At 36.8% G+C, this 27460-nt stretch overlaps 2 protein-coding genes across 4 annotated transcripts; one reads left to right on the top strand and one right to left on the bottom strand.

Annotated features, from left to right (window-relative positions):
* The first annotated feature begins 337 nt into the window (after window positions 1–337).
* LOC112521326 (probable nucleolar protein 5-2) lies at window positions 338–3868 on the top strand. The gene is made up of 8 exons (XM_025130115.1): window positions 338–481; window positions 575–616; window positions 1302–1481; window positions 1575–1739; window positions 1865–2065; window positions 2219–2716; window positions 3047–3181; window positions 3263–3868. Exons 1-8 carry the CDS (start codon window positions 404–406, stop codon window positions 3569–3571), a joined length of 1608 nt encoding a protein of 535 aa, XP_024985883.1. The 5' UTR covers window positions 338–403; the 3' UTR covers window positions 3572–3868.
* Window positions 3869–4218: 350 nt separating this feature from the next.
* Window positions 4219–26071, bottom strand: LOC112521345 (DNA polymerase epsilon catalytic subunit A-like). Of its 3 annotated transcripts, none has more exons than XM_025130153.1 (50): window positions 25877–26071; window positions 25723–25788; window positions 25579–25638; window positions 25279–25374; window positions 24683–24843; window positions 24422–24510; window positions 24106–24323; window positions 18103–18189; window positions 17875–18009; window positions 17405–17527; window positions 16803–16886; window positions 15686–15850; window positions 15364–15540; window positions 14582–14695; window positions 14391–14495; window positions 14093–14211; window positions 13870–14002; window positions 13695–13789; window positions 13458–13563; window positions 13260–13339; window positions 12988–13164; window positions 12803–12890; window positions 12577–12657; window positions 12334–12477; window positions 11879–11974; window positions 11480–11680; window positions 11188–11242; window positions 10973–11115; window positions 10472–10899; window positions 10235–10379; window positions 9959–10156; window positions 9804–9878; window positions 9414–9604; window positions 9106–9289; window positions 8950–9014; window positions 8586–8718; window positions 8398–8499; window positions 8234–8317; window positions 8039–8113; window positions 7858–7917; window positions 7517–7779; window positions 7391–7439; window positions 7072–7232; window positions 6905–6971; window positions 6565–6684; window positions 6158–6328; window positions 5990–6069; window positions 5860–5929; window positions 5277–5383; window positions 4219–4672 (listed from the first exon to the last, which is right to left on the bottom strand). In XM_025130153.1, exons 1-50 carry the CDS (start codon window positions 26036–26038, stop codon window positions 4312–4314), a joined length of 6549 nt encoding a protein of 2182 aa, XP_024985921.1. In that variant the 5' UTR covers window positions 26039–26071; the 3' UTR covers window positions 4219–4311. The 3 variants fall into 3 exon arrangements, with proteins under 3 accessions (XP_024985921.1, XP_024985920.1, XP_024985918.1); XM_025130152.1 differs by having other exon boundaries at window positions 5860–6069; window positions 6158–6210; window positions 6262–6328; XM_025130150.1 differs by having other exon boundaries at window positions 5860–6069.
* Window positions 26072–27460: the final 1389 nt, after the last annotated feature.

Below are 27460 nucleotides of genomic sequence, written 5' to 3'. Positions count from 1 at the left end.
CTTATTACCGGTTTAACACCGGTATAAATTGTTTATTCAAATACTCAAAAATGTTATTATCGATATCACATCGAAATAAATCAATAAATTATTTTTATAAGCAATCTCAAATACTCTTTATAACTACTACAAATATACCTAAGCTAAAAAATGAATGGTTAGAATATATTGATAATAAAACATTTTAAAATAGTATATAAAATTATTAAAAATGTAAATTGTAAAGCATTTTAATTTATTTAAAAGAATGGTGGTAACCCTAAATAAAGTCCCCAACATATAAACGTCTTCCACTCAACTCGTCTTCCCTCTTTCTCCCTCCCTCCCTCCCTTTTTATCAGCCGTCACCTTCAATTTTCTTAAACCCTAGACCCTCTTCCTCCATACCTGCTTCTTCAAGATCATGTTAGTCTTGTTTGAAACACCAGCAGGCTTTGCCCTTTTCAAAGTGTTGGATGAAGGAAAGCTCTCCAAAGTTGATGTAAGTACACACACACACACACATCGCATCATCTAAACCCCAAGCATTTGTCTATTTTGCATGCTGTTCATTTTGCTGATTTCGTGTTTACAGGATTTATGGAAGGACTTCTCATCCGCAGATACAGCAAGACAGGTCAGCTTTTACTTTCTCCTAATTTGTACCCTGTTTTACTAGATTCTTGAAACTTGAATCCTCTTCATTCAAATAAGAAACGCATTATTTCTTTTAGGTTTGTATTACTTCATTAATCATTATATATGTTTACTATGCACCATTGGGCTGTAATTACCTCACTAATCATTTGCATAATGTTTCTTTAGTTTCCATTCGAACATGTACGGAGTACAGATTTTTACAAGAAAAAAAACCCATTTTTGGGCTGCCTGACGTGTTTTTGGAGTAAGAAAATTGTTCTGAGGAGTGAATGCCATAAAAGAATCTGGTTTAATTTTATTTATGGGAGGCTTGGGGTGGAGGATTAGTGTTCATAGTGCCAAAAAATATAGTGATGACAACAACTTCTTTGTATTTGTTAATGGGTATTAGATTTGGTATATTTGTGATGCAAATATTGGAACAAAATGGATGTTGACACAGTATACGAATGACTTTTTTTATTAAGTTTATGATCATATAACATTTTTGCATGCAAGGGAATCTGTTAGGGTCATCAAGAAAGTCTGTGAATCTCCTTATTTTGCCTTTTTTATTTGCCATATCTGTTTATTTAAGTTGGTTGTATCTTTGATTTTATGTATGCGTGAATTTTCTTTATCATGAAATTGAAAATAATCTATATGATCTTGTGTAACAATAGGTGGTAAAACTAAAAGCTTTCTCCAAGTTTGAGAACACTTCAGAGGCACTTGCAGCAGCCACCTTGTTAATTGATAGCAAACCCACCAAAGGTTTGCGCAAGTTCTTGCGTGCTCATTGCGATGGTGAAACACTAGCTGTTGCAGACTCCAAACTCGGAAATGTGATCAAGGATAAGCTGGTAAGTTGTATTTTTGGCTTCAAGAACTATCATTTATCTTTTTTGGTTTATGTTTATATTCATTCTCTATGTGTTTATGTACAATTATTGCAGCAAATTGAATGTGTGCACAACCATGCTGTGATGGAACTTATGAGAGGTGTTAGAAGTCAATTGACTGAACTCATAACTGGTCTGGGTGCCCAAGATCTAGCTCCAATGAGCTTGGGTTTATCACATAGCTTGTCCAGATACAAGCTTAAGTTCAGTCCTGATAAGGTAAGCTTCTTTTCACACACTGTTTAATATACGAGTCAATAAGAGCTAAGGATGTAGCTCTCTGACTAGATTTGACGATGCTTTGTATCAATGTGATTTTAATCAATTAATATTGGTTGTATCAGGTGGATACCATGATCATTCAAGCTATTGGCTTGTTAGATGATCTTGATAAAGAGCTTAACACTTATGCAATGAGGGTCCGCGAATGGTACGGCTGGCATTTTCCCGAGCTTGCGAAGATTGTTCAAGACAACATTCTTTATGCCAAGGCAGTTAAGCTCATGGGTTATCGGACAAATGCTGCAAAACTCGATTTCTCAGAGGTATATACACTTCCCAAGGATTAGTTGCACATTCTTCACTGTCTTCCCTTGAGTTTTTTGAAACTTCTATTTTTCCTGATATTAACTATTATGTAAATCATTTGCTGGATCATGTATTTGATGCTTATAAGTGATGGTTTCAATTATGAATAGGTACTCTCTGAAGAGGTTGAGACCGAACTAAAGGAGGCAGCTGTGGTTTCTATGGGAACTGAAATCAGTGATCTTGATTTGATTAATATTAAGGACTTGTGTGATCAAGTACTGTCTCTATCAGAGTACAGAGCTCAACTGTTTGATTATTTGAAGAGCAGAATGAATACGATTGCTCCAAATCTTACTGCTCTTGTTGGAGAACTTGTGGGTGCTCGACTCATTGCTCATGGGGGTAGCTTGTTAAATCTTGCTAAACAGCCGGGGAGCACTGTTCAGATTCTTGGTGCAGAGAAGGCTCTTTTTAGGGCTTTGAAGACAAAGCATGCCACGCCTAAGTATGGGCTCATTTTCCATGCAAGTTTAATTGGTCAAGCCGCACCAAAGATTAAAGGGAAAATGTCTCGCTCTCTTGCTGCCAAAACGGCATTAGCAATTCGGTATGATGCTCTTGGAGATAGCCAAGACAATTCTATGGGGATGGAGAATCGTCTCAAGGTATGGTGGACACATATGTAGGAAATACATGTATAGGGTCAGGTAGGGAAAAACAACAAAAAAATGGAAAACTGAGGAACACCTTGGTAACACGTTCAACTGGGCGGTATGTGCATGTGCATACAAGTAAATTGTCTGGTATGCACACTTGCATAAAAACCAAGAAACAACTTCAATTACTTGTATGCATATGTGCATATTGTCGAGATGAATAGTTACGAGGGTGTTCCTCAATTTTTCATTTTTTGGATTTTCCCCTGAACCTCCCTCTAGTATAATTCTCGTTTTATGCCCTATTTATGGTTTTAATTTTTGTTATATCAACTTTAGCTAGAAGCAAGACTAAGGAATCTTGAAGGGCGAGAACTAGGGCGTTCCGCGGGATCAACTAAAGGCAAACCTAAGATAGAAGTGTACAACAAGGATCAAAAGAAAGGATCTGGGGCAATGATAACACCAGCCAAGGTGTGAATTTATGAACCTCAAAATCCCTTTTCGGTTGTCTCTTTTTTCTTTTTACAAAATTGTGATTGGTTTGCCGTGCAGAGCTACAATCCAGCAGCGGACTCTGTTCTTGGACGGTTAGAAGCTGAGGCTGAAGAAGCACAGATGGATGAGGGAAAGAAAGATGAAAAGAAAAAGAAAAAGAAGGTTGTTACAGATGAAGAAGCAGATGAAGATGTTGGCAAGGAAGAGAAGAAGAAAAAGAAGAGGAGGCATGCAGATGAGGAAGCTGGTGAGGTGCAGAATGGAGAAGAGAAGAAGAAAAAGAAGAGGAAGCATGCAGAAGCTGATGAAGCAGAAACACCAAGTAAGAAGAAAGAGAAGAAGAAAAAGAAGACGACAGAGGTATAGAAGAGAATGGAAGGATCAAATAGATGAACAATTTTGGGTATCTGAGTAACAATTGGTGCTTTAGGGAGAGCCTAGCAGTGTTTGATTTGGCTGTTTCAGTTTGTTCTCCATATGTAATGTAACTTTAGTGGCAGAGGACATAATATTTGCTATAAATTAGTTGCACTGCAACTTGTGGCCAATCTCATCTCTTTTACTTGAAACCATATCAATATTCAACAATTGAGAAACATGTAATTCACAGGTTCTTTTTCCTTCTTCAACTTATATATGATATCATTACTATTGCCATATCAAGTTTTCAATGGTTTTTAGTTCATTTGTAGCAGCTGGTCTTGGTTTTCCAAATTTGTCTCTCTTTTTTGGTCAATGGCCATGCCTTGACTATCATCAAGTATGCAGGCCTTTGAACTCTCTGGAAATTAAGAGTTCAAACCTCAACAAACATGAAGGTATATGACCCAGGCCTTTGAACTCCTTGGAAATCGAGAGTTCAAACCTCAACAAACATGAGGGTATATGACTGAGTTATTTGGGAGATATTTGTCGTATATAAATATTATATACTTATAAAAAACTATCAACTAAAATAATAGTGGTACATTAGTTCGATTCAACTCTCCCCTGATTAAAAAATAACATCTTCCAACTATGATACATATATACAAAAATTAAATACAAAATCCAAACTGTCTATTTATCTGTTATCTAAAAAAGAATCACCTCAACAGACTAACTTTTTATCTTAGTTCAAGAATCCAGGAGACACATTCTTTGAGAAGTTCAAACTTTTGATTTATGGCTATGTTCAAGAACACTTCCATTTTGTTCCTAAATACAGACACTTCTTCCTTGAGGGTAAAATTGCCAGCACATGCACAATGCTCCGCCACGTGTGCAGCTTTAACCTGCTTGCACTTTACGCACACCAAGTCCTGAAGATGATAAAGCCGTTCTCTTTGTCGCACTATTTGGAGGAGACCATTCTCCATCACCTCTCGGTTGTAGGGCTGCCCACATTGTGGAACACCACATCTCCACTCCTGAGTTAGCAAGGCTCTGTCACGACACAAGTCCAGATCCCTACAGTCGTTGCAGTAGCTGCCCAAAAAATGTTCTCATTTCAATTAAAAATATGTTGAAACAAATTATAACCAAACAATCATATGCTTCACATCAACTTAGCCAACTTTGCAACAAAAGACCTCACCATAAGTCACCAGATCAAGTCCCCTTGGAACCACTGGAGATTTGGTCAGGCTGTTAACTTTTCAAGGCCCCATAGGATTGGTCAAAATGCTCACAAGTTGGCTCGGACACCCACAATTACCAAAAGATGCAATAATTTGAAGAAGAAAAAAGATGAACGAAGTATCAGTCTAGTAGATTGCTTATGCAAATTATTTTCTTGCTCTTTTCTATTGAATGTGGGAAATACTACTTTAACAATCAAGAACCACAAAAACCCATCGTCGAAACCAGTAACACCTGGCATATAGCAGTTCATGAATCCACAGTACCATTTTATGTTCTTTTTCCTTCTTTCTTGTTTATAATAGATGGCTAATCATAAAGTTCAAATGAAAACATCTGAAATGTGATATCGGTGGCATGATATTGGTGAAATGTTATTGTTTAATCCATCATATAAACAAGCACGGCATTCTGATTGCATAATAGCACAAAAACCAAGGAAATATTTTACCTGCAAATCACATTTGGTAAAGTGAAAGAAAATGAACAGTTTTGAAACTCGGCCTCTGGAGCAAACTCCCGTACACGCACATATTTTAACAGATTCTTCCTCATGATCTGCAGTTTGTTACAGGAAATAGAAATAATCAAGTAGCCCGTCAAAGAACACCATAGAAAAAAAAATCTCATCAGAAGCTTAACTTTTTCAAACAATAAAAGTACATGGAAAACAGGACTGATAAAGTCAGATGGAATATAAGTAACTCTAGCTCTTATGAATTAACCTTTTACCAAAGAAGAGTAAAAATGGCTCCTCATCGGACACGCAAAGAGAATTTGGGTAATTCAGAAACATCACACTGTTTTAATTTTAAAATTTTGAAATAATAGTTTCTCTGGACTGAGAAATTACCAAGTTGGTTCCTTTTTTCTGGGACAGAGAGAGTACCATGTAATGAAAAATGGCTTGAAAGTCCTAGATTCTTTCTAGGTCACTTCCATGCAATAAAATGTAATGCAATAATCATGAACATATGCTGTCTTAACCAACACTCAAGAACAACAATTTCTTATAATAATAAAGCAATCATTACCAGAATATCATGCTGCACATTCTGGTCAAGAACTAGGACAGCACAGACATGCTTAATAAATTCTAGTGCAGGATCTCCTTTATATGCGTTCTCGATAGTTGAATTCCCAGATGAATTATCCTGAGCTGCCTGAGACTTCCCCGTCCCTCTCATGTGAAGAACAGTATCACAAACTATTCTCAATAGCTTGTCTGTGAAGTGAGATCTAATCTGTAAGAGATATAACACGAGTTCACGATTTAATCACAATATAAAACGTGCCAAATTCCACAACTAAATTATTAATTGTAATTTGGACCTGTTCCCTAAGATGATCAGTCATGCATGACTCAAATATTTCAGCAGCAGCAGCTGTGATCGATGGAGTGCACAAGTCATCATCCCTTATAGTTGCTCTTTTGCTGGCTTCATCTTGTGCAAATTTCCAAGGGAGGTACATGAACTCAGAGACTATCAAAATAAAATGATCCTATAAAATAGAAAGAATCAAGCTGAGACACATGATAGATGGAAGGAGCTACAAATGTAAATGTTCAGCTTTATAATATCTCAGGAACTATGTTCATGCTAAACCAGCAAGTGAAGTTCTTGAGCAGAATTATCATCAAAAAAATATAGTGCTACTCACTGTTCCAATTGAAGTTATTGAGAAAGTTTGTATTATTTCCACAAGGCACATGCTTCATGTTCACAAAGGTCGTGTACCTGAGTCTCCTTGGGCAGGTTTTCTGCAATATTCCAGCTGGAAACAATATCCACTTGGGGATCATCATGTGTGCTCTCATCTGTTTGATCTGATTTAGCCTGAATTCCACCATAGTTGTACTGTCGTGGAAGGGTGAAAAGAAGCATCAGAGAACATGTTTTATGTAGCACATTGTAATGATTATGGAAAGTCTCGAGATGCTATCATACAGGATCGACCAAATTACATTTTTTATGGTCTATATATGGCATAGAAAGTATAACTTTCTCAAACACCATAATAAACAGTGTATGAAGTTACCAAATATAGCACAGATGGAATAAACATGAATGAACTAACCTGATCCATAAATAGCAGTGAGTGCCAGAATTGCAGCGGTTCAAGCTCAATCCACTCAAACAAGTCTCTAGTAAACCAAAAAATCCAGAGATCAGAGAGGACATAAAAGGCACAAACCACTTAAACATGGTGTTGTTTTCAAATTAGAGAAATGCACAAGGGCTAACCTTGTTTGTACAGTTTTCAGTAAACTATCACAGTAAGCTTGGGCTGCAGATAAATCTGATTTTCCAGTGTCCAATATAACCTTTGAAAAATTGGCGAATATGATTGTGGCACCCAATTTTCGAAATTCAGCTAGCAGTAGTGCAAACACCTTTTGCATGACCTGTATTGGATCAGATGAATTAGAATATGAATGCAGACAACAGAAATAACAGAAATACTTGTTAACAAATATAAATATCTAAGCGGGTCCAATTCACTTTCATGATGGAATTCTTATCTTGATTGTAGTCCCCTTGTTTTCAGATAAATTAGAATTACCTTGTGAAGCATTCGATGAAGAGCTGGATCATGAAGTTTTGACCGCGGACTGGATAACAATACATAAAGTGTCAAAAATACATCAAAATGACGAGCATTTAGTAAGCCAACAAATGGAAGTAGTACCTGCAGAGCCATCTGTACAAATGTTGTAACATTGCATCAGCGAATATATTTCCCGATGTGACTGCATCAGCAAGGCATCTTTGAATCAATTGCTTAAGGACACGAAATGCTGGTGAACAAGACGTGGCCTCGTCCAAGCCCAACTGTTCGTTGGGAAGATGTGATCCAGAGTTCAGATCATGATCAAAGCCAAATAGGGTACCTCCCTCCATTTCATTTACTTGGTTGCTCTTTAACAGAGCATTGACAGCAAGGTGATGTATCTGCATCCATTAGAGAATTACTTACAAAACTTATATGTATTTATTTAGCACAAGGGTGACGAAAGGAAAAGTGCTGACCTTTAGTTCAACTGTGACTTTCCTGTAAGCACCAGGATAAGTAAGAACAGGTTGATTGACCTATTTGCAAAGAATCGCCGATTAGATAATTAAGAAACCACAATATGTTAAATGGGTAGCATTTATGAAGTAAAAACGTTAACTAAATCCAGTTAATGTTTTATATAGTTCTGACACAGACCTCGTCGGAGTAACAAGTCTCTTCTTCATTATCCCCTCCAAGGTCTGGAATTCCATTATCTGATACCCAAAGTATCTGCAAATGTTACAAGGAACTCCAGGTAAATTTATAGACCTAAACATGATGCTGCATAATTGTATCTGATTGAAGTCAGAAAAGGGGGTAACATTCTTATAATAATGAACCAGTGGTGACCTGTTGCTGATCACGTAACGCTCTTGCAAAGAAGATATCTGCAGTGTGTACAAGCCAATCTACTTCGAAATTTCCTAATGGAACCTGTTCAAATTGAATCATCATAAACTCATGAACGTAAAAATAGAAATACAAAACTAGAGACACATGAATCAAGATATTACATGAGAATATCTAGAAAGAGAGATTCTTTCATTCAACCACCGAGATGATGCAGCACAACGTTGCATCCCGATTTTTGCAGCTACAATCTGCCAGCCAAGAGCCTATATGGAGCAAGAAAAGAGTATGATGAGCACCAATTAAACACAAGATCTTCACTGAAAGCAGCTTGTACCACATATTCAACTACCTGATACTGACTATCACGGGCATTTGAAGGAATGTTCACGCATGGGAAATCATCTAGGGCTCGTATACCAGACGTCATTAAATGAACATCTGGGCATTCAATTACAGCAATTGCAGGTCCATGAAGCTGATTTCTGTCGATAAATTAAAAGTGAAAAATAGTATAGCTTTGTATAACTCTTCCTTTATTCGTATAGACAATAGAGTCAAATATGGGTTGCAGGTTATCTCTGTCTGCTGGATATCAGTGATTTGCACACAATTATAAATAAAGCTTAAAACAGTAGGAATGGTAAAAGGCCCGTCTGTTTTTGCCACTTGAAATAGCAATAGACAGAACAAAGAATATATGAAAGACGTAATACCTGAATTCACTTATTGTTCTTTGGAAGATCTTTTCAGCATCTTTGGGGCTTCCAACATAGTCCACCTGAATATTTCCACATATGATGCATGAAGATAAGATACTTTCATAAGAATAAACAAATATACTTTTTTAGATTACTGAAGTCAAATCTCACCTTAAAATTAGAAGCATCTCTTGGCATGGAAGATTCAATTGATAAAACTTGGCAAGCTTCACGAAACTGTTTCTCTAAAATATATGGTGATAACTCTTTATTCTGGAAGGGGTTGACCATTACTGCATGGATGCTTGAAGATGAAGGAAAATACCCAAGATAGATGCCCCTAACTTCAGATAAGCTGAAAATGAAACAAAAATACAAAGATAATGGGGTTTTCACCCTCTCTCTCAAACTGGACAGACACATGCATGATTTTCATAACCACATTGGCAAACAAATGCTAACAGAAAAGTGCAACTTACCTATGATACAAGTAGAAGAAAGGAATTGATGAGTCTAGGTAAGAGCATTCTGTAGTGGTTTTCATATGCAATTCACTCAGGCTCCAACCCTCGTTTGCATTTCGTTTCTTAGCTGATTTATCCACCTTACAAACACATCCAACCTGGAGGATGGAATTAAAATCCAGAGCTACTTTCGTTTCATATATCCCCTGTCAAAATATCAATAGAGTCAGCTGGAAATGTAATTGGACAATCAGCATATAACAACATGGAGATAGAGTTTCTTAGCAACAGATCAACAAAAATCTCTGTTGAGTGTTGACTTAATTTAAGCTGCAGCATGAAAGCTAGAAGTCCGCATGCACAATGCAAATAGCGAGAAATGTCTTCTAGGATGGATAAACTGACCTCCACCTCAGGATCTGCAAGATGAGCAGCAAGTTTCCTGCTTTCTGCCCTAAATTGATCTTCATCAATTATGACCTGTAAAGTGTACCTTTCATTTAGCTTTGTAAATCAATCCTGCGAAAAATCATTTCTACATCTAACTTCAACAGATGTACCTCAATCAGGTTATAGCATTGGTGCCCATGAGGAAGAATCTTGTTGACGCGTCTTCCAGGAAATTCTTCTGTTACGGGAGCTTTAGAATTAAGATAAAATACTCTGGGAACATTGATAGGTATCTTCCGCATGATTCCTTCCACAACAACCCAAGCGAAAAATTGGCCATGTTGCAAACTTGGAACAAGTTGAATTATCTGGCCAAAAAGAGAATTATAGGAGTCGAGGGGAATAAACGGGAAAACACAAGTCAAAATGCAAAAGAACTACACTACCTGCCAGTGGTTGCGTGTAAGGGCTAGTTCATGCCTTTCAAAGTATGAATTGACCCCAGTTCTTCCCTGAGCTTGTCTCTTACTTGCCACACTACTAGGGATACCGGCAACTCCATTCCTGTGATTTATGTCCAAATTGTCCAACCTAACACCGCAAATATTCCAAAACTGACAATCAGCATCACTTTTTACTATATACATCCATGATATTACTGGGGCAATAAAAGAAAAGAGTACCTTTGTCGCTTCCTTTTTTCACGAACCTGCTTCCACTTTCTCTTTCTTGAATCTAGCCATCCTTGGTAATCCACATGTCTGTCAATATTCTCCATAGGGATATCGATTGGTTGTACCGATGCCAATAGCGGATTCCCAATTTTAACATGATCAGCTTTTTCCTTATGATTAGTTTCATAAGAACGAACAATAGGTGTAGGTCCAACACTGAGAGATTTACAATTGCTCCTGAAGTCCTCCATATCTTCAACGTTCTGTTCATGTACATGATTTTTGCCATTTGCATCATTTCTAAGTTCCTCTTCATTACCCTTGTTCACCGAACTGAAAATATCAACTAATTTCCTTTGACGCATTTTGTCATCCTTCTCACGAACCTTTTTATGCAACCAATCAGGATGAACTACCCTTGGAACAGGATTTGAGACCTGAAATAAATTCTAACAGTTACATGTGAATGAGATGTAATACCTCATCAAGCTCTTATAAGAAAAACTGAACCTTCTGCATTGCAGCAGGAATTGTAATGATCTTTTGAATAGCAGAGCTAAGCCGTTGTTTGTAATATGACCAATCAATAATGGATCGAATGCCAATATCTGAGGAGATTTTGCACCACTTTTTCACATAGAACTTCATAATTTCTGCAAATAAAACATTTAAGGATTGTAACTTTAATTTTAAAAGCTTTCAAGCATAAACATCTAGTGTTTTACCTGCATCGGTTTCAAATATTGCAACAGGAACAGCACGTTCGCTCACCGGGTTTCCCTGTTCTCATCAAGATTAAGATTTGATCAGTAATAAGCTTTAAAGCAAATGGAAAGAAACAAATAGAAAACAATTATTATCTCCCTTATTTAATGATTGCAATGCCTTCTTTAAAAATTATTTATGAAATCAACTTTACAGATGCAAAGAGTCCTAAACGTTATTTCGTTTCTGCAAGTGGAATATACATGTTTAAATATCCTAAAGTGAGCATCTTAAGCCGAATCAGGCACTTACCCTTGGTTCACACGCAACAACATACTGGCAACGCAGTCCTTTGTCTTTAACCATCGTATCACCAAGAAAATCAGCAAGGCGTCTTGCTGTGGTTACTGCACAGGATTTTTGCTGACCATACTCTGCTAAAGACTTGCTCATAGTGCTCGACTCTGATATGTAATCAAGCAATTCACTGTCTGCAATATCCTTACCTTGGTTCTGAAAATATTTGATAATCAGTGACAACTTTTCTATTGGATCCTTGACTACAAGACCCTAAATATGTGCTCTCATTTTCTCTCTTTCATCAAAAAAGCAAAAAATGAAAACCATGACAAAACATTGTAGCAATTTTTCAACAGAAGAGATTAATATAGCAACACCACAATAATGAAGAATGAAGTTAGATTTACATACGTCAAGAAGATCAAGCCAACGGTTTGCAACAGAAGCAACTACAGAGTAGCATTCCTCTAAGGTAGACCCATGAAGGAATTTGTCAAAGAGCTCAGCCTGAAAACAGAAGTAGATCACCTATCAGCACATCACATGACAGCATGCAACACAAAACTGAGCACACAGATACTAGTAGCTTCCTCTCCACACCCCTCATAAGTACATAACAAAAAAGACACAAAACAATGAGACAACTTACTAAACATTTCATATCAACACGAGAAAAATTACATCCAACTCTGGCTTTATACATTCACAATTTAATTTGAGATCCCAACATCTTCAAGTCACACAGCGTAAGAACAAGAATTGTCTAAATATATATAGAAAATACACAATCATCATTTCAAAAGACAATGCCCAGAGACTATTTAAAAAACATCAAGTCATACAATCTTATAGGAGAAAGAGTGTACTTGGAAAACTTTAATGAGCTTTAGTTCACCCCTCCTCTTTATCTCAAAACCTTTCAGTTCAGCAAGCGTTCCATCGTCGTTAAAAACAGCATACCGCTTCTTTATTAATATTCCTTCTTCTTTAGAAGCAGGAAGAATCATTGCCTACATTCAGATACAGTACATGAGATTGAAAGGTAATATCATGACTAATACCTAATAACTGTCAAAATATGGGGTCGCATTACAGATTCACTGATTTACCTTATATGGCCCATCCACTTCAAATTCAATTGAGCATTCACTGTGTGTCGTATATGTTCTGTTGATAGGATCTTTGAGAGTCTGATGACAATAATAGAAGATACGGTGTTTATACACAATATATCTAAACCATTGGGGGTACTTAATTATTGAATAAGCTATGATAAAGCTAGTCACAGGCAACAAAAGAATTACATATTTGGAAGAAAAAAGGGATCCGTCTAACCTGGTATTGGTCATTTGTGTTGTTTCTTGCCACATCAACATTGAGCATAACGCATGGATATGAGATTGTCAGCTTCTTCTTTGAGTCTCTGCAGGAAAAGTTTATAAAAAGGGGTATGAAGGTCATGACTATCAAGAATAGATCACGAAAAAATGCAAAAGAAATTATGCAGAGCAAAAAGGTACCTTGTTTTAAAGGTAAAGTTCTCAGGGAATGATCCCGGCAAAGCACACCATATACCATCTGTATCTAATTCAAGGGGTCTTCCAATCTTTTCAACAAGTAAACGGGCATTCTGAATTATTTTTGCTCCAGTATATGTAACAACTCCAGCCATTTCCATAGAATACCATCTTGCACCTCTGGAATGAAATCATGTAAGTTGTACATTGAATCATTAGGTGATTCAGATACAAAATTCGTGTGCAAAAGATGAAATAAAGTGAAAAGAACATACTTGCGCATGACATATCCATAAAAGGAATTCAGAATACATTTATGAGCCAGCTGTAGTGAATCATAAAGAACCACCATATCCTGCAATATTAATAAATACCAGCGATTATGGTTACAGAAGAAGATGTCCTAGTAAACGACAATTGCAATTGGAAATATAACTGGCACATAAAAGCACATGAAGTTTAAGGAATGTTACTTGTGCTTCCTGGATCTTAATAGGATTTCCACTAGCCTTTGCTTCTGACAACTTCCCCTTCCATACTTTATTGAGTCCTTTGTATTCATATCTTCTATCACGGAAACTTTGAAGCACAAGATAACATGTTATAGCCAAGCATAAAGTACTTATCCTAGTCCTCATAGTACATAATAAAAACCCATACAGACTATGACATTATGTGCCTGGAGCTGCAAAAATATTCAAACTGCTTACCTACGGACAGTATCAACATAAAATGGGTTTTCACGCATGCATATCTCTGCTTCTCGAATTTCAGTAACTGGCTTGTCAAGAACTCGCTTATATGCCTGTGGGGGCAGCACAATATGTTATGATTAATGCTATCATGTTACAGAATTTATAGTTACTGATATGACATGCTATGTACCTTTTGGCAGTATTTCTTTAGACGGTCTTTCAGCTTCAATTGTTGGTCCACTTTAGGCAGATCAAGGAACGATTTTGATGAGGGGCCATCAACCATTTCAGATTCAATTTGCCTCTTTATATGATAGTAATCACTGATATCCAATTTCACATCAATAAACCTGCTGTTAGTATATTTCTATTGTGTAAGTGGTCATATAACAATAGAGAAACAAACAATGTACCTTCTCTTTGCTGTGTATGTCTCCCCACGCCAAACCCAGTCAAGTTTCCTAAGACACGATTTCCCTGGACGGTTGAAATCACATGCAGTGCAAACCTCATCTGAAACTATTGATGGTGGCTGGCATTGCACAGAAGTACAGTCTTTTGGTAAATAGCAAGTTATATTGGATTATGCAAGTTCAATTGATGTCAGCTTATATTGACATTGACAAAGAAACTCCATTAACTAGGTAAGCATCTTCTTGACACATGTTATTATCAGTCTTCTTCATTTCTAAAATTGGTCAATGTGCATACCTGAAGTCTGTTAGTCAATATAATGTTCGGATACATTGCAGCAACATCCAAATGATAAATAAGGGGGGTTTCTTCTCGTGTAGGTTCATCTCGTAAACCTATAAGCTGCACAGGGAAAATTTACAAGAGAGGTGTCACATGCAGTAATTTCCTAGCCTCATCACATCAAAAATAGGAAGTCCTAACAGTACCTTTTCCATAATAGCATCCTTCACTTCATCATAGTTTGAAACTGATTCAACATCCATCTTACCCTCTACTCTAATAGCATATTGTAGATCACGATCCAGATTTTCGATAAGTTGCTGGGAAAAAAGACATAAAGCAAACTTTAGTTGGCAGCCCAAACGTCTAGCAATAGTAAAAGAAAATTACCGTAACTGAGTTCTGTATTACCAAAACTATATTAGGATACTATCATCACTTGTTGATGATAAACAAAAGTTTAGATGATAAATTTCTTCATAGAGCCACTTATCCATTAGTCAATACCATAGCATCTTTCACCTATAATATTCCAAACAAGGCCCCTACTTTGACTACACTAAATCATCTGATCTAAGATACCAACTTCAATCTTTTTAATAGTTATGAACATCATATATTGGTCTGCTAATACTTTGAGCAATAAAACCATATTCATGTCTTGATGAACCATATATATCTTATTAAAACCCAATTTCAACTTGCTTATGTTTAAGATAAAAACAATACTAACCACCAGTACAACTTAACTACACATAATAAGATTTGTAGATGCACAGTTCCAGATTATGCTAATATTGGAGAACTTCAATAAAATAAAGAAAAGATAGAGTGATAATAAAGCAAGAAGTATTGTTGTAACTGGATTATGATTAGAATTTAGAAATTGAAATCCAAACAAAATTGTGTCTCCAATCATATTGATGATCACAAGGCCCATACTCAAAATAAAATCTAGGTGCTGTGCCTGAGAAGATGAATAGCTTACCTTGTATGCAGATGGATCAAGTTTGAAACTAGTTGGAAGGTCAGATCTGAAAACACCAGTTTCTAGACACTCCACATGGCCACCGATGTATGTCTCACTCTCAAGAAGGTGACCTTTATGAAACTTTTCTGTTTCAGATTGGTGCTTATTAGGACATATAACATTTGCTGTGTACGCCTGCACATACATTAAGAGCAAAACATGCATGAACAAGAGAAATTATTGTGGGATGCGTTCTTTCATGTGTAGAACATCACATAAGGAGCAGAAGTTATGGAATACATGAATGAAAAGGGAAAAATGGAACAAATAAACCACAAACCTGAACCATGAGAAGCATTTCACAGAGGGTCCCACTTCCTTTCCGCAATACTTCATCAGGAGGCATCGGTATTATAGTTGCAAGGGAGAAAATGAAGGGATGAACGTAAGTCATGTACAAGTAGTATGTTGACACGGCATCAGATACTGAATAGGAGGCCATCATCTGAAATGTAGTTTCCCAAGATGGGAACATATAAGAATAGTTCTGGATAACTTTAAAATGTCCATAAAATAAATTACAAAGCATATCCATGGAAGTACAAGTATGAAGCATAATGTTGGGAATTCTGGTGTTAAGGCCCAAGAGGCCATAGTCTCTCAAATGGGTAAGAAGCCCATAATATGAAAAGTGTACACGAGGAGAGAGAAGGCAGCAGGTCGTTAGTGAAGGGATTAAAGTAGTGCTATGGAGAGAATAAGAAGGCATTCAGTTATTTTTTGTCAATTCTGTTTTAGGAGAGAATTCTCTGGAGAGGAGTCCCTGACCCATGATTCAACGATGGGCCGACGAGGAACTGGCCAGAGCCTGCTGGGGGTACCATGGGTTTGAGTAAACCTAATCTCACAAAAAATTGGAAAGGAAAATAAGCCTAAGCTCTACATCAACCGGGAAAATAACCAGTCAGGGACTCCTCTCCAAAGAATTCTCTCCTAAAACAGAATTGACAAAAAATAACTGAATGCCTTCTTATTCTCTCCACAGAACTACTTTAATCCCTTCAGTAGCGACCTGCTACCTTTTCTCTCCTCGTGTACACTTTCCATATTATGGGCTTCTTACCCATTTGAGAGACTGGGCTCTTGGGCCTTAACACCAGAATTCCCAACACATAGCAACAGAAAGCATGATCACATACAGAAAAAAGAATGAAGTGTGTCAGGTTGATCTAGTTAAGTCATGCATTCAGATACATAAATCCACAGTAAGATATATATTTTATATGTAGAATCCTATGTGAAATGTTAATGAACAAGAGAATAATTATAAGGATATATCATCATGTCAATTAACCATCCAAACCTCGTTAATATTTAGACTTCTAAACTAAGCATGTCGTTATGACTGCATAATAAACCATATTGACGATAACAAGACCATTCATACAAATGCATACCTGGGGTCTTTCCATTGCGAAACGAACCATATCCTCGGGATTTACCTCTAATGGATCATAGCCCAATTTAGCTTTAGTGACAGCCTGATATCATAATAGAGAAGATTCTATTAACTTTCCACTAGAATAACAAGATAGAACTTGAAAAAAAATTAGACATGTCTGTTGCTATAAAGATCTCTAAAATTTATTGAGGAACTCTTACATGGTATGTGAGGAATTTAATGAGGTAGTCTACTGTTTCAATTAGGTATTAATGAATTTTTTTGCTTAAAAAATTCAGATGTGAATTTGAAGAACATTTGGATAACTAAACTCAGATACCGGTTTAGCTATTGAATTCAGTTTAGACATTGGATCTGACCATTTTGATTCACTTAGCGTTCATTTGCAGGCATATGAAGACCATGGGTAAGATGCCTTCTCTCTGACTGGAAGGTCATAGTTTAACAAGACATCGGAACAGCCTCTTTGAAATGCATTGGAACGGCTGTGTACAAAACCTTTCCTCCCAAAGTCACCAGTTTTCGTGTACAAGCATATGAAAAGAAAACATGAAATCCAAAAGAAAAACCAGTAAATCTGAATTAATTAGGTTGCACCTTCAAACCATGGCTCCCTTGAGGTAGATAACTATCACGTTTGACCCATGCAAAACAATCCAGATGGCATGCAAACTTAGCACGACATTCACCTTGAATTTTGTCACACTGAAATCCTAGCTCCTGCAGGGTGAAAAAAATTAGTAATTAATAATGTCAGGTACTACCTGAATATTAGAAATAGGCCCTCAAACAAATAACCACCATTGTGACACTTCGCTTTTCTGCTGATTTTAAGCTTTTACAAGAACAGTATCAATCACCAAAATTCAACACAGACTGACTGCCATTATTCATGTGTAAACTTTAATATTCATTTGCAATAAGCAGATTACTATACGTTTTAATTACCAGTGAATCAATAACATATCTAGTTTCCAATCTTCTTATTGGATCATCTAAATTAAGCACATAATATGGTTGATAAAGAATTAGAATTTTAATTTAAATGACAAAAGTTTGTAGCATACATCATTCATTCCCAAGCCATGATGAGCTGCCCTGGTTTCCAAGAATGGCCAATCAAAAAAGTCTCCATTGTATGTGACATAAATACCAGGCTTCACCTCTCTCATATGAGAAAACCACAATTTAAGAAGTTCTTCCTGTGTGCAAACAAAAATTAAATCGTCAAATTTTAAAGAATGCACCTCAGCCACCAGCTAAATAACATCTGAAGGAATTGTGAGAACTCGCACCTCATTCTTCACATTTGTCACTTTAAAGTATCCTTCAAATTCAGGTTTTGGAGTATATTCCAAATCCTCTATATCTTCACCAACACACTGAAAATAATTGCAATGGAAACCAGTTGAGACCAACTTAACTAAAGCATGGCATCTTAAGACGTCCTTCAAGAAGAATTACAAAATTGCAATACTTATTTGAATCGGAAGCCTAAGCACCTCAAGAAACAATAACAAACATATATATATATATATTATATTATATATATATATATATAATGAACTCCAAATATCACAAAAAACACTAAGCTTTTTATAGTCAATATTGAGCATGAGGCGCTATATATCCATATACGTACACTGTATATATAAGCAAATAGAGCAGACGAAGCCATTCATTGTTTCTTTGCCTAACATAATTGATCGTTCTATTAATCAAAATCTCTATAGTTATGCATCCAAAATATTCAACTATAAGGGCAATTTTCTCCAAAAAGTTTTTAATAAGTATACCAACTAATTTACATAATAACATTAAGTGCAAAAAAAAAAACTTCAAAATGTGTGCACATGCATATCTATTGGGTTTATTGACTTGGTTGTTGTTTGACTTGGTAGCAAATAAGTTCCTGTATCATAGAAGCATGTGCGTTTTTTTTAAGGATTGACAAGTTCAATCCACGTTGCTTTCTGTTAGAGTTTCTTTAGCAATATTTCATGCTTTCTGTTTTGTAACAGCTCTATTTAAAGAGCCTTTCTCCTAGTTCAATAAAGTATCAAAAACAGTTTTGATTCACTGTGTGTTTTTGGTTCCAAGATTATTTAGCTCTAACAAGTGGTATTAGAGCCATCACGGACCTGATTAAGAGTGCAAAAGAGAGGTAGAAAAGAGAAAAAAGGCAGAGAGAGATGGCAGAGAGTAACAATGGAAAGGGGTTTGTAGTACCTTCGATTCCAAAGTTTGATGGTTATTATGACCATTGCCCATTGGGCTAAATTAATGGAAAATTTCATAAGATCAAAGAAGTATTGGGATCTTATTGAATACGGGATTTCCATGGAAGGGGGATCGACACCGTCGGAGGCACAACAGAAGCTAAGAAGTGACCAGATACTAAGAGATTTGAAGCTGGAGAATTATTTGTATCAAGCTATAGGTCGAGACGTCCTGGACACCATCTTAAATACAGACACAAGCAAACAAATCTGGGACAGGATGAAGCAAAAGTATGCAGGATTGACCAAAGTCAAACGAGCACAGCTGCAAGCTCTGAGGAAAGACTTTGAAACGCCAAAGTATGAAAGCTGGAGAATCGGTAAATAGCTATTTTGCTCGAACCTTAGCAATAGCTAAAAGGATGAAGAACTGTGGGGAGAATGTGCAAGAAAACATCATTACCGAGAAGATATTGAGGTCAATGACGATGGACTTCAATTATGTGGTATGCAGCATTGAAGAGTCCAATAATCTGGATACTATGACCTTGGATGAACTACAAAGCAGTTTGCTCGTCCATGAGCAAAGAATGAGGAGCAACATTGATGAAGAGCAGGTCCTCAGAGCTTCAGCAGAAGAACGAACAACAAGAGGAAGAGGTCGAGGCAACTTTAGGGGATCATTTAGACGAGGAAGAAGATCCACAGTAGAGTGCTATAAATGTCACAAATTAGGGCATTTTCAGTACGAATGCCCAGCATGGGAGAGAGAGGCAAACAATGCAGATTTATAGGAGCACGAAGAACTTCTTCTGATGGCATACGCTGAAAAGGAAAGAGCTAAAGGCAACAAGGTATGGTTTCTCAATTCGCGATGTTCTAACCATATGACAGGCAATGTGAAATGGTTCACCGTATTTTATGAGGAGTTTGATCACTTCGTGAAACTCAGGAATGGTGCACAAATACAAGTTAGCGGGAAAGGAAGTGTTAAGCTTAAAATTGACGGGAGAGTTCACGTGATCAGTGACGTCTACTATGTTCCAGAACTATCAACAAATTTATTGAGTATAGGGCAGCTACAAGAGAGAAATCTGGCCCTTCTTATACAAAACAGGTGTTGCAAGATATTTCATGATAGGTTCGGACTCATCTTACAATCTAATATGTCAGTAAACAAAATGTTCCCTCTGTTAGCCGAAGTCGATTCATCCTCTTGCCGACAAGTTACTACAGATGATGTAACATCCTTGTGGCACCAAAGGTACGGCCACCTAAGTTACAAAAATCTGCAATTGTTGCCTGGCAATCAGATGGTGGAAGGGTTGCCGCAGATAAAGAACATGAGCAACGTTTGTGAGGTATGCAATAAAGGGAAGCAACACAGAGAAAACATTCCAAAACAAGTTAAATGAAGAGCCACAAAGCGCTTGCAGCTGGTTCATACAGATTTGTGCGAGCCAGTTTCTCAAACAACTGCAACAAATAAAAGGTACATCTTGAGCTTTATTGATGATTTTAGTAGAAAGACTATGTTTATTTTTTGACGGAGAAAGGTGAAACCTTTGAGCTTTGTAAAAAATTCAAAAGCCTCGTGGAAATGGAGATTGGAATGAGCATCCGTTGTTTAAGGAGCAATAGAGGAGGCGAGTTTACATCAAATGAATTCAACAAGTACTGTGCAACACAAGGTATTAAGAGGCAACTCACAGCAGCCTTTAAACCCCAGCAAAATGTTGTAGCGAAGCGCAAAAACCGAACACTAATGAACATGGTTCGGTGTTTGTTAGACGAAAAAAACATGCCAAAAGTGTTTTGGGTAGAAGCAGCCAGGTGGAGTAGAGGTGGCCAAAATTCGGTCCCGGGCCGGGCCTTAACCGGTCCCTACCGGGCCTAATCACGACAAAAACCGGCGGTAACCGGTCCCGGTCCCGGTCCCGGTGATTTTCCTTGTAACCGGTCAAGGTTATTAGTAACCGGTTGTCCCAACCGGTCCCGGTCCCGGTCCCATAACCGGTCCCGACCGGGCCTATTAAAAAAAAAATGATTTTTTTTATAAATTTTTGGTTATTAATAAATTTTTAATATGTTATTAATATGTTTGTAATATGATATTTTGAATATGTTTTATTATAAATACATTTTACTATAAATACGTTTTGTTATATATATATATATATATATATATATATACGTTTATAAATACGTTTTGTTATATATATATACGTTTATAAAGACGTTTTGTAATATATATATATATACGTTTATAAATACGTTTTGTTGTAAATATGTTTAAAAATACACAATAAAAATACGGTTTATTATATATATACGTTTCGTTGACTTTCGTTGACCGGGCCGGGCCTATAACCGGTTACATAACCGGTCCCGGTCCCAAAAAACGTCAAAAACCCTAACCGGATCATAACCGGCGGTCCCTCAACCGGTCCCGGTCGGTCCCGGTCCCGGTCCTCCGTCGGTTACGGGCCGGGCCGGGCCCATTTGGCCATCTCTAAGGTGGAGTGTGCACATACTAAACATAAGTCCTACCACTGCGGTTAAGGAGAAGACACCACAAGAAGTTTGGACGGGTTCTAAACCAAATGTCAACCACTTCCGAGTCTTTAGATGCATGGCCCACACTCATATTCCAAACAAAGAAAGAGTGAAGTTGGATAACAAAAGTCTCAAATGTGTTTTCTTGGGAGTTAGAGAAGAATCAAAAGCATACAGGTTGTTAGATCCGGAAACAAAAAAAATCATCACTAGCAGGGATGTAATTTTTGAAGAAAATCAAGGTTGGGATTGGAGAAGATTCGAAGATGGAGCGAGTGACACTTTAATTTGGAAAGGTGATGAAGGTTTTGAAGAAGAATCGGAAGAGGAGTATGACTCAAGCTCCCGATATGAGTCAATAAATAAAGACAGATCTCCCAGCCAATCTGTAGAACGAGTTCAACCTGAACGAGCAAACAGAGGCAGAGTACTTCCCATACATCTACAAGATTATATTAGCGGTGAGGGATTATCCAAAGAAGAGGAAGAGCTAAACCTAGCAATGTTTGTGTCTCAAGACGATCCAACAAATTACAAGGAGGCTACAAAAGAAGATAAATGGAGGAAAGCGATGGACGTGGAACTAGAAGCCATCAAGAGAAATAGAACATGGGAGTTAGTAGATCTACCACCTGCGCAAACAAAAATTGGAGTAAAATGGGTTTATCGGACAAAGATGAACGAAAAGGGAGAGGTGGATAAATACAAAGCCAGACTTGTGGTGAAAGGCTACTCCCAAAGGTATGGAATCGACTATGACGAAGTATTTTCTCCGGTTGCTAGATTGGATACAATTCGAATGTTGTTAGTTGTGGTTGCACGAAGAGTATGGGAGGTATTTCAAATGGACGTAAAAAGCGCCTTCCTTCACGGCGAGCTAAAAGAAAATGTTTATGTAGAGCAACCACTCTTGAGTTGAGGAAGAAAGTAAAGTCTACAGATTAAAAAAGGCGTTGTACGGTCTCAAACAAGCCCCTCGGGCTTGGTACAGCAGAATTGAGAAATATTTTTTTAGCAATGGATTCTTAAAGTGTAGTCAAGAACGCACTCTTTTCATCAAACGTCAGGAAAATGAAGACCTCGTACCTGTAAGTTTGTATGTAGACGGCTTAATTTTCATTGGGAATGTTTAAAGTTATGTGACGAACTCAAGTCTTCCATGAAGAATGAGTTTGATATGACGAATCTGGGTAAAATTAAATATTTCTTGGGGGTTGAAATACAACAAACTGATAATGGAGTGTTCCTTGGCCAAAAGAAGTATGTACAGGAGGTTGTCACAAAGTTCGACATGGAAAATTGCAATACAGTAAACAATCCAATAGTCCCTGGAACAAAGTTGTCCAAATAAGGAGGTGAAGAAGTTGATATGACGTTGTATAAGCAACTAATTGGATGTCTGATGTATTTGACTGTTATAAGGCCCGATATTATGTATGTAGTATGTTTTTTTGGCAGGTTTATGGCACGTCCAAGAGAGGCTCACATGATTGCAACAAAACGAGTACTTCGCTACATTAAAGGAACAACGTAACTAGGCTTGTTTACAAGAAACGTTTAGATAGTAATCTCAAAGCGTATACCGATAGTGATTTTGCGGAGGATGTTGGGTGCAAAAAGTACCTCCGGGTATGTGTTCTTGATGAGTGGTGCAACAGTAGCCTGGAGTTCAAGAAAGCAACCTATCGTTACTCTTTTGACGACAGAAGCGAAATATGTAGCGGCCTGTGCTTGTGCTTGCCAAAGCATTTGGATGAGAGGAGTTTTGGAAAACTTTAATCAAATTTAGTGCAGGTGCATTACCATCTTATGTGACAACAATTCATCAATTAAGCTATCTAGAAATCCCGTGTTTCATGGAAGGTCGAAGCACATTAAGGTGAGATTTCACTTCTTACGTGAATTAGTTAAGGATGGAGAAGTTAAGCTTGAATATTGTGACACCAAGGAACAGGTTGCAAATATAATGACAAAGCCCGTAAAACTTGAGACGTTTATAAAGCTCCGTGAGATGCTCAGTGTTAGAAAGGTTGCAAACTGAATTGTCTTCTACAAGTTCAGTTTGAGGGAGGATTGTTGGGTTTATTGACTTGGTTGTTGTTTGACTTGATAGCAAATAAGTTCTTGTATTATAGGAGCATGTGCATTTTTTTAAAGGATTGACAAGTTCAATCCACGTAGCTTTCTGTTAGAGTTTCTTTAGCAATATTTCATGCTTTCTGTTTTGTAACAGCTCTATTTAAAGAGCCTTTCTCCTAGTTCAATAAAGTATCAAAAACAGTTTTGATCCACTGTGTGTTTTTGGTTCCAAGATTATTTAGCTCTAACAATCCTACTTCTAAAGCTAAGTTAATCTACTATGCATGCACCTTATATATGCTAACCCAGTATGAGTACTACGAAAATTTGGAAAATCAAAGATAACGACAATTGGGTTAGTATATATAAGGTCCAATCTCTCATACTGGGTTAGTATATATAACGACAACGATGTATAAAATCCATATGTACTTCTGTACCCACCTCTCTATTGATAATCAGGTATCCGCGTCCATCAACCATGTATGAGATCATCATAACTAAATCATACTCGGCATCTGGAAATTTTAAAGGAAGCTTTGTGGTCTCTATATCAAATGCACAAACATGAACTTCGGCACGTTGCAAAAGATCATGCCTCCTTTCTAATGTAACTCCATCACTTGACACGTTAACATCATACCACAGCCCAGATCTTATATCTGGCAAATATGATTTGAGGATGAAAGAAAGTGAGATATACAGTATTTATAAATAATGAAACAAAATACAAGCATTGACTGTGAAAAAAAAACATCACCATTATCAATGGCAAAACGGACATGGTAAGGCACATCATACTCCCGTAGATCAGCAATGCACTCTATAAAATCTTGAATTCGCTCTTTGCTGTAAACTCAAAAACCAAAACAAGGTCATAACCAGAAAGGAGTTATAAGTGGGTAACAAAATTAGAGTCGTAGCTTATTTAAATTAAAAAATTAAAGATTCTGCAATTGATTCAGTCTCCTTTATACAGAAGTACATATGGATTTTATACTTTTTATCATAAAGTGCATACCTTTTGCCTGCCAATATGGACTCATATGCCTCTGCAGCATTGAACTTTTCTTGATTTCTTTCAACCACATGCATCAGGTCACTCTTTACTTGCATCAGTTGTTGTACCGTGTCAAATGATATCTTTAAGTAAGTTTTCCGTAATCCAGAAAGATGGTTTTTCTGTCATTAGAAACAAAGAGATCATTTGCGTGGTTTTGGCAATATGGTTCTACCATAACATGTTGAAACAAATGCTAGTTAGTCACTGTCAAAGAAAAAACTAGAAATTGGTCCTGATAATGATATACAGTAGCTCTCCACCATGGTTAAATCCAATCTTGGGTACATATATGGATCATATCTAACTGAAGAAACAAAGATACATGATTGATTAAAACTACTTTAGGGTAAATGCTAACTTTTGATAATCAATGTGAACCATAAGAGGGTTTAGTAAGACCAACTTGTTTCAGGGACATGTGGAGTCAGTTAAATGGCTACTTGCTCTGAAATGATTGGTTATTCAGAAAAAAAAATGTATGCAAGTATCATTGACTAGCACATGAAAAAAAAGACAACAGATAAACGCGAATGAATCATAACATGGTGACTTACAAGATCAAGGTCCTCTTTCTCCACTATTTGAATATCAGCAATTTGCCCTTCGTATCGTCTTCTTAAATATGCATCAACATCCATTTCCATCTTATCCTATAAGTTTAAACAGCACGACCTTTAGACCAATTAAAGAAATGTATAAACCCCCATGGTTGGCTTGCTACTTGACTGTGTAAACAGGGTCCAATTTATAGCCTCTGTGCTAGATAACCACCCAAAAGAATTCATTTCTCCCCAGAAGAACACTAACCTATATATACAACATAATCTACTACGATCATGTTAATACAGACATACCTTTGTAGTGGCATAAAAATAAGGCCGGAACTTGTACTTAGCTTTAAACGTCGAACCATCCTTTAGTCAAAATCAAAAAGAGGTCAAATAGCACTCCCAAAAAAGTGAAAATCAATGCTAAGACTAATTACGTATAAAATTCACCTGGCAAACAAAATAAAGATCGACACAGCTGTAGACTTTCTGTGTATCTTGGTCCTCCCACGATGACTAGAGAAAAAATAAATCAAGCCAGTGAATCCTAAAAATCCTTAATTCAGAAATTGATTTCAAGGAAACGGGAGCCATGTGAACTTACAGAAGCAAATGTGAGTAGCCAGCCGAGGCGTTTTTCACCTTCGGTGAAGAGATCAAAACCGAGCTTGGTCTCGAGCTTTTCTTCGGCTGAGAGAATGAGCTTCTGCTTCTTGGAAATCCTTGTATCTCTGCGGTCTCCTCTTCTTCGATTATCGGCGTTCATAGTTGGATAATTGTAACAGTGGATCCGCTATCGAGCGAATAGAGATCTCAATTGACGAGACGATGAGAAAGAACCCTCGGTGAAGGTAGGATTTGGGGCGGGGGTGAGGGTGAGGGAGGAGGCTACAAATGTTTTCCCGCTCTTTTTGTCAGCGTGATTGATATGTAGATGGTGGGTATCCAAATGACATTTTTGTCCCTCTGATCAGCGGCAAACAAAATATAATCCACCCAAAGCATTTTGATAATTTTTTAAATCAATAATTACAATTAAAATCAAAATCAAAATCACAACACAAAATAATATTTATTTTTAATATATTGTTAATTTTAAATATTAAAACAATAATTATATTATTAAATTATTATTTATTTCTCATAAACGTCTAATATCAAGGTTTTCTTATTGATAAAAATATAATACTTTTCTTTTTCATAATAATCATTTTTTTGAGTTCTATAAATTTAAAGAATTTTACACTCTCACATATACTTTCTGCATTTTAAATAAAGTTTTTTGAAAATCTGTTAGAACAAAATTTTGTTCAACATCTTCATTTTGTATAATCTATTAGGAACGCTCTGGTAAAAATCATTCAATCAATGTTTTTTCTATAAATCATAAATTAAATAATATGATAATACTATTAAGTCATAAAAGGTGTTGCATTACGCATATTGCATGCAAAGCAACTTAAATAATATGGGTGTATGCGGGTTGGATTGGCCCTTTTTTTGACATTTACAACGCAACCTAATTATGACGTTTTGCAAAATCTCAACTCAATCTAACACATTCAAAGGTATAAACCAACCCAACCAACCCTTGCAGCTTAAAATGGGTCGGGTTGGTTTGGCGGGTTAGTAATGTCCCATAATCGGTCCCGGTCCCAAAAAAACTACGAAAACAGTAATCGGGCTGTAACCGGCGGTCCTACAACCGGTCCCGATCCTCCGACGGTCCCGTGCCGGATCGGGTCGGTTTGGCCATCACTACTATGATATGCGTAGTATTCCACAATAATTACAAACGAGTGAACCCAAACGTTTGAGGTTCTACCTCCCTTTTCTTAGACATGTTTTGTTTGAGTTGCTATCATATAGCTTTGTACTGACTAAGGATTTTTGGGGACTTAAAAGTATTTTTCATTGCTCCTATACATAGAAAATAAGATTAAAAATTACAGAGTTACAACCTACAAGAAACATATTAAAATTTTGTATGCAATAAAAACAAACTTTAAGAGCATTTATGCAATGAAAACAAAAAAATATGGTTCCAACTTCCAGTTTGAAAACATACTTCTACTTCGAATTTTATATTGAAACATACTTTATATTTTCACTTATGCAGTGAAAACAAACTTTATATAAAAAAATAAAGCAACTTCTAAATATTTGTGGTTCCAACTTCCAAAAACAT

The sequence above is a fragment of the Cynara cardunculus genome, assembly GCF_001531365.2.
Source record: "Cynara cardunculus var. scolymus isolate 2C chromosome LG 11, CcrdV1, whole genome shotgun sequence".
Classification (NCBI taxonomy): Eukaryota; Viridiplantae; Streptophyta; class Magnoliopsida; order Asterales; family Asteraceae; genus Cynara; species Cynara cardunculus.
The sequence above is the reverse complement of the archived record's forward strand: the minus strand, read 5'-3'. Positions and strand labels throughout refer to the sequence as shown.

Bases quoted from the DNA above. Each gene is read 5' to 3' on its own strand.
- LOC112521326 (XM_025130115.1), top strand. From the start codon at position 404: ATGTTAGTCTTGTTTGAAACACCAGCAGGCTTTGCCCTTTTCAAAGTG. The intron at 482-574 runs GTAAGTACACAC...TCGTGTTTACAG, and splicing joins GAAAGCTCTCCAAAGTTGAT to GATTTATGGAAGGACTTCTC. The intron at 3,182-3,262 runs GTGTGAATTTAT...TTTGCCGTGCAG, and splicing joins CAATGATAACACCAGCCAAG to AGCTACAATCCAGCAGCGGA.
- LOC112521345 (XM_025130150.1), bottom strand. From the start codon at position 26,038: ATGAACGCCGATAATCGAAGAAGAGGAGACCGCAGAGATACAAGGATT. The intron at 9,015-9,105 runs GTGAGATTTGAC...GGAAATATTCAG, and splicing joins GAGATGCTTCTAATTTTAAG to GTGGACTATGTTGGAAGCCC. The intron at 7,780-7,857 runs GTCAGCACTTTT...TAATGGATGCAG, and splicing joins AAGTCACAGTTGAACTAAAG to ATACATCACCTTGCTGTCAA.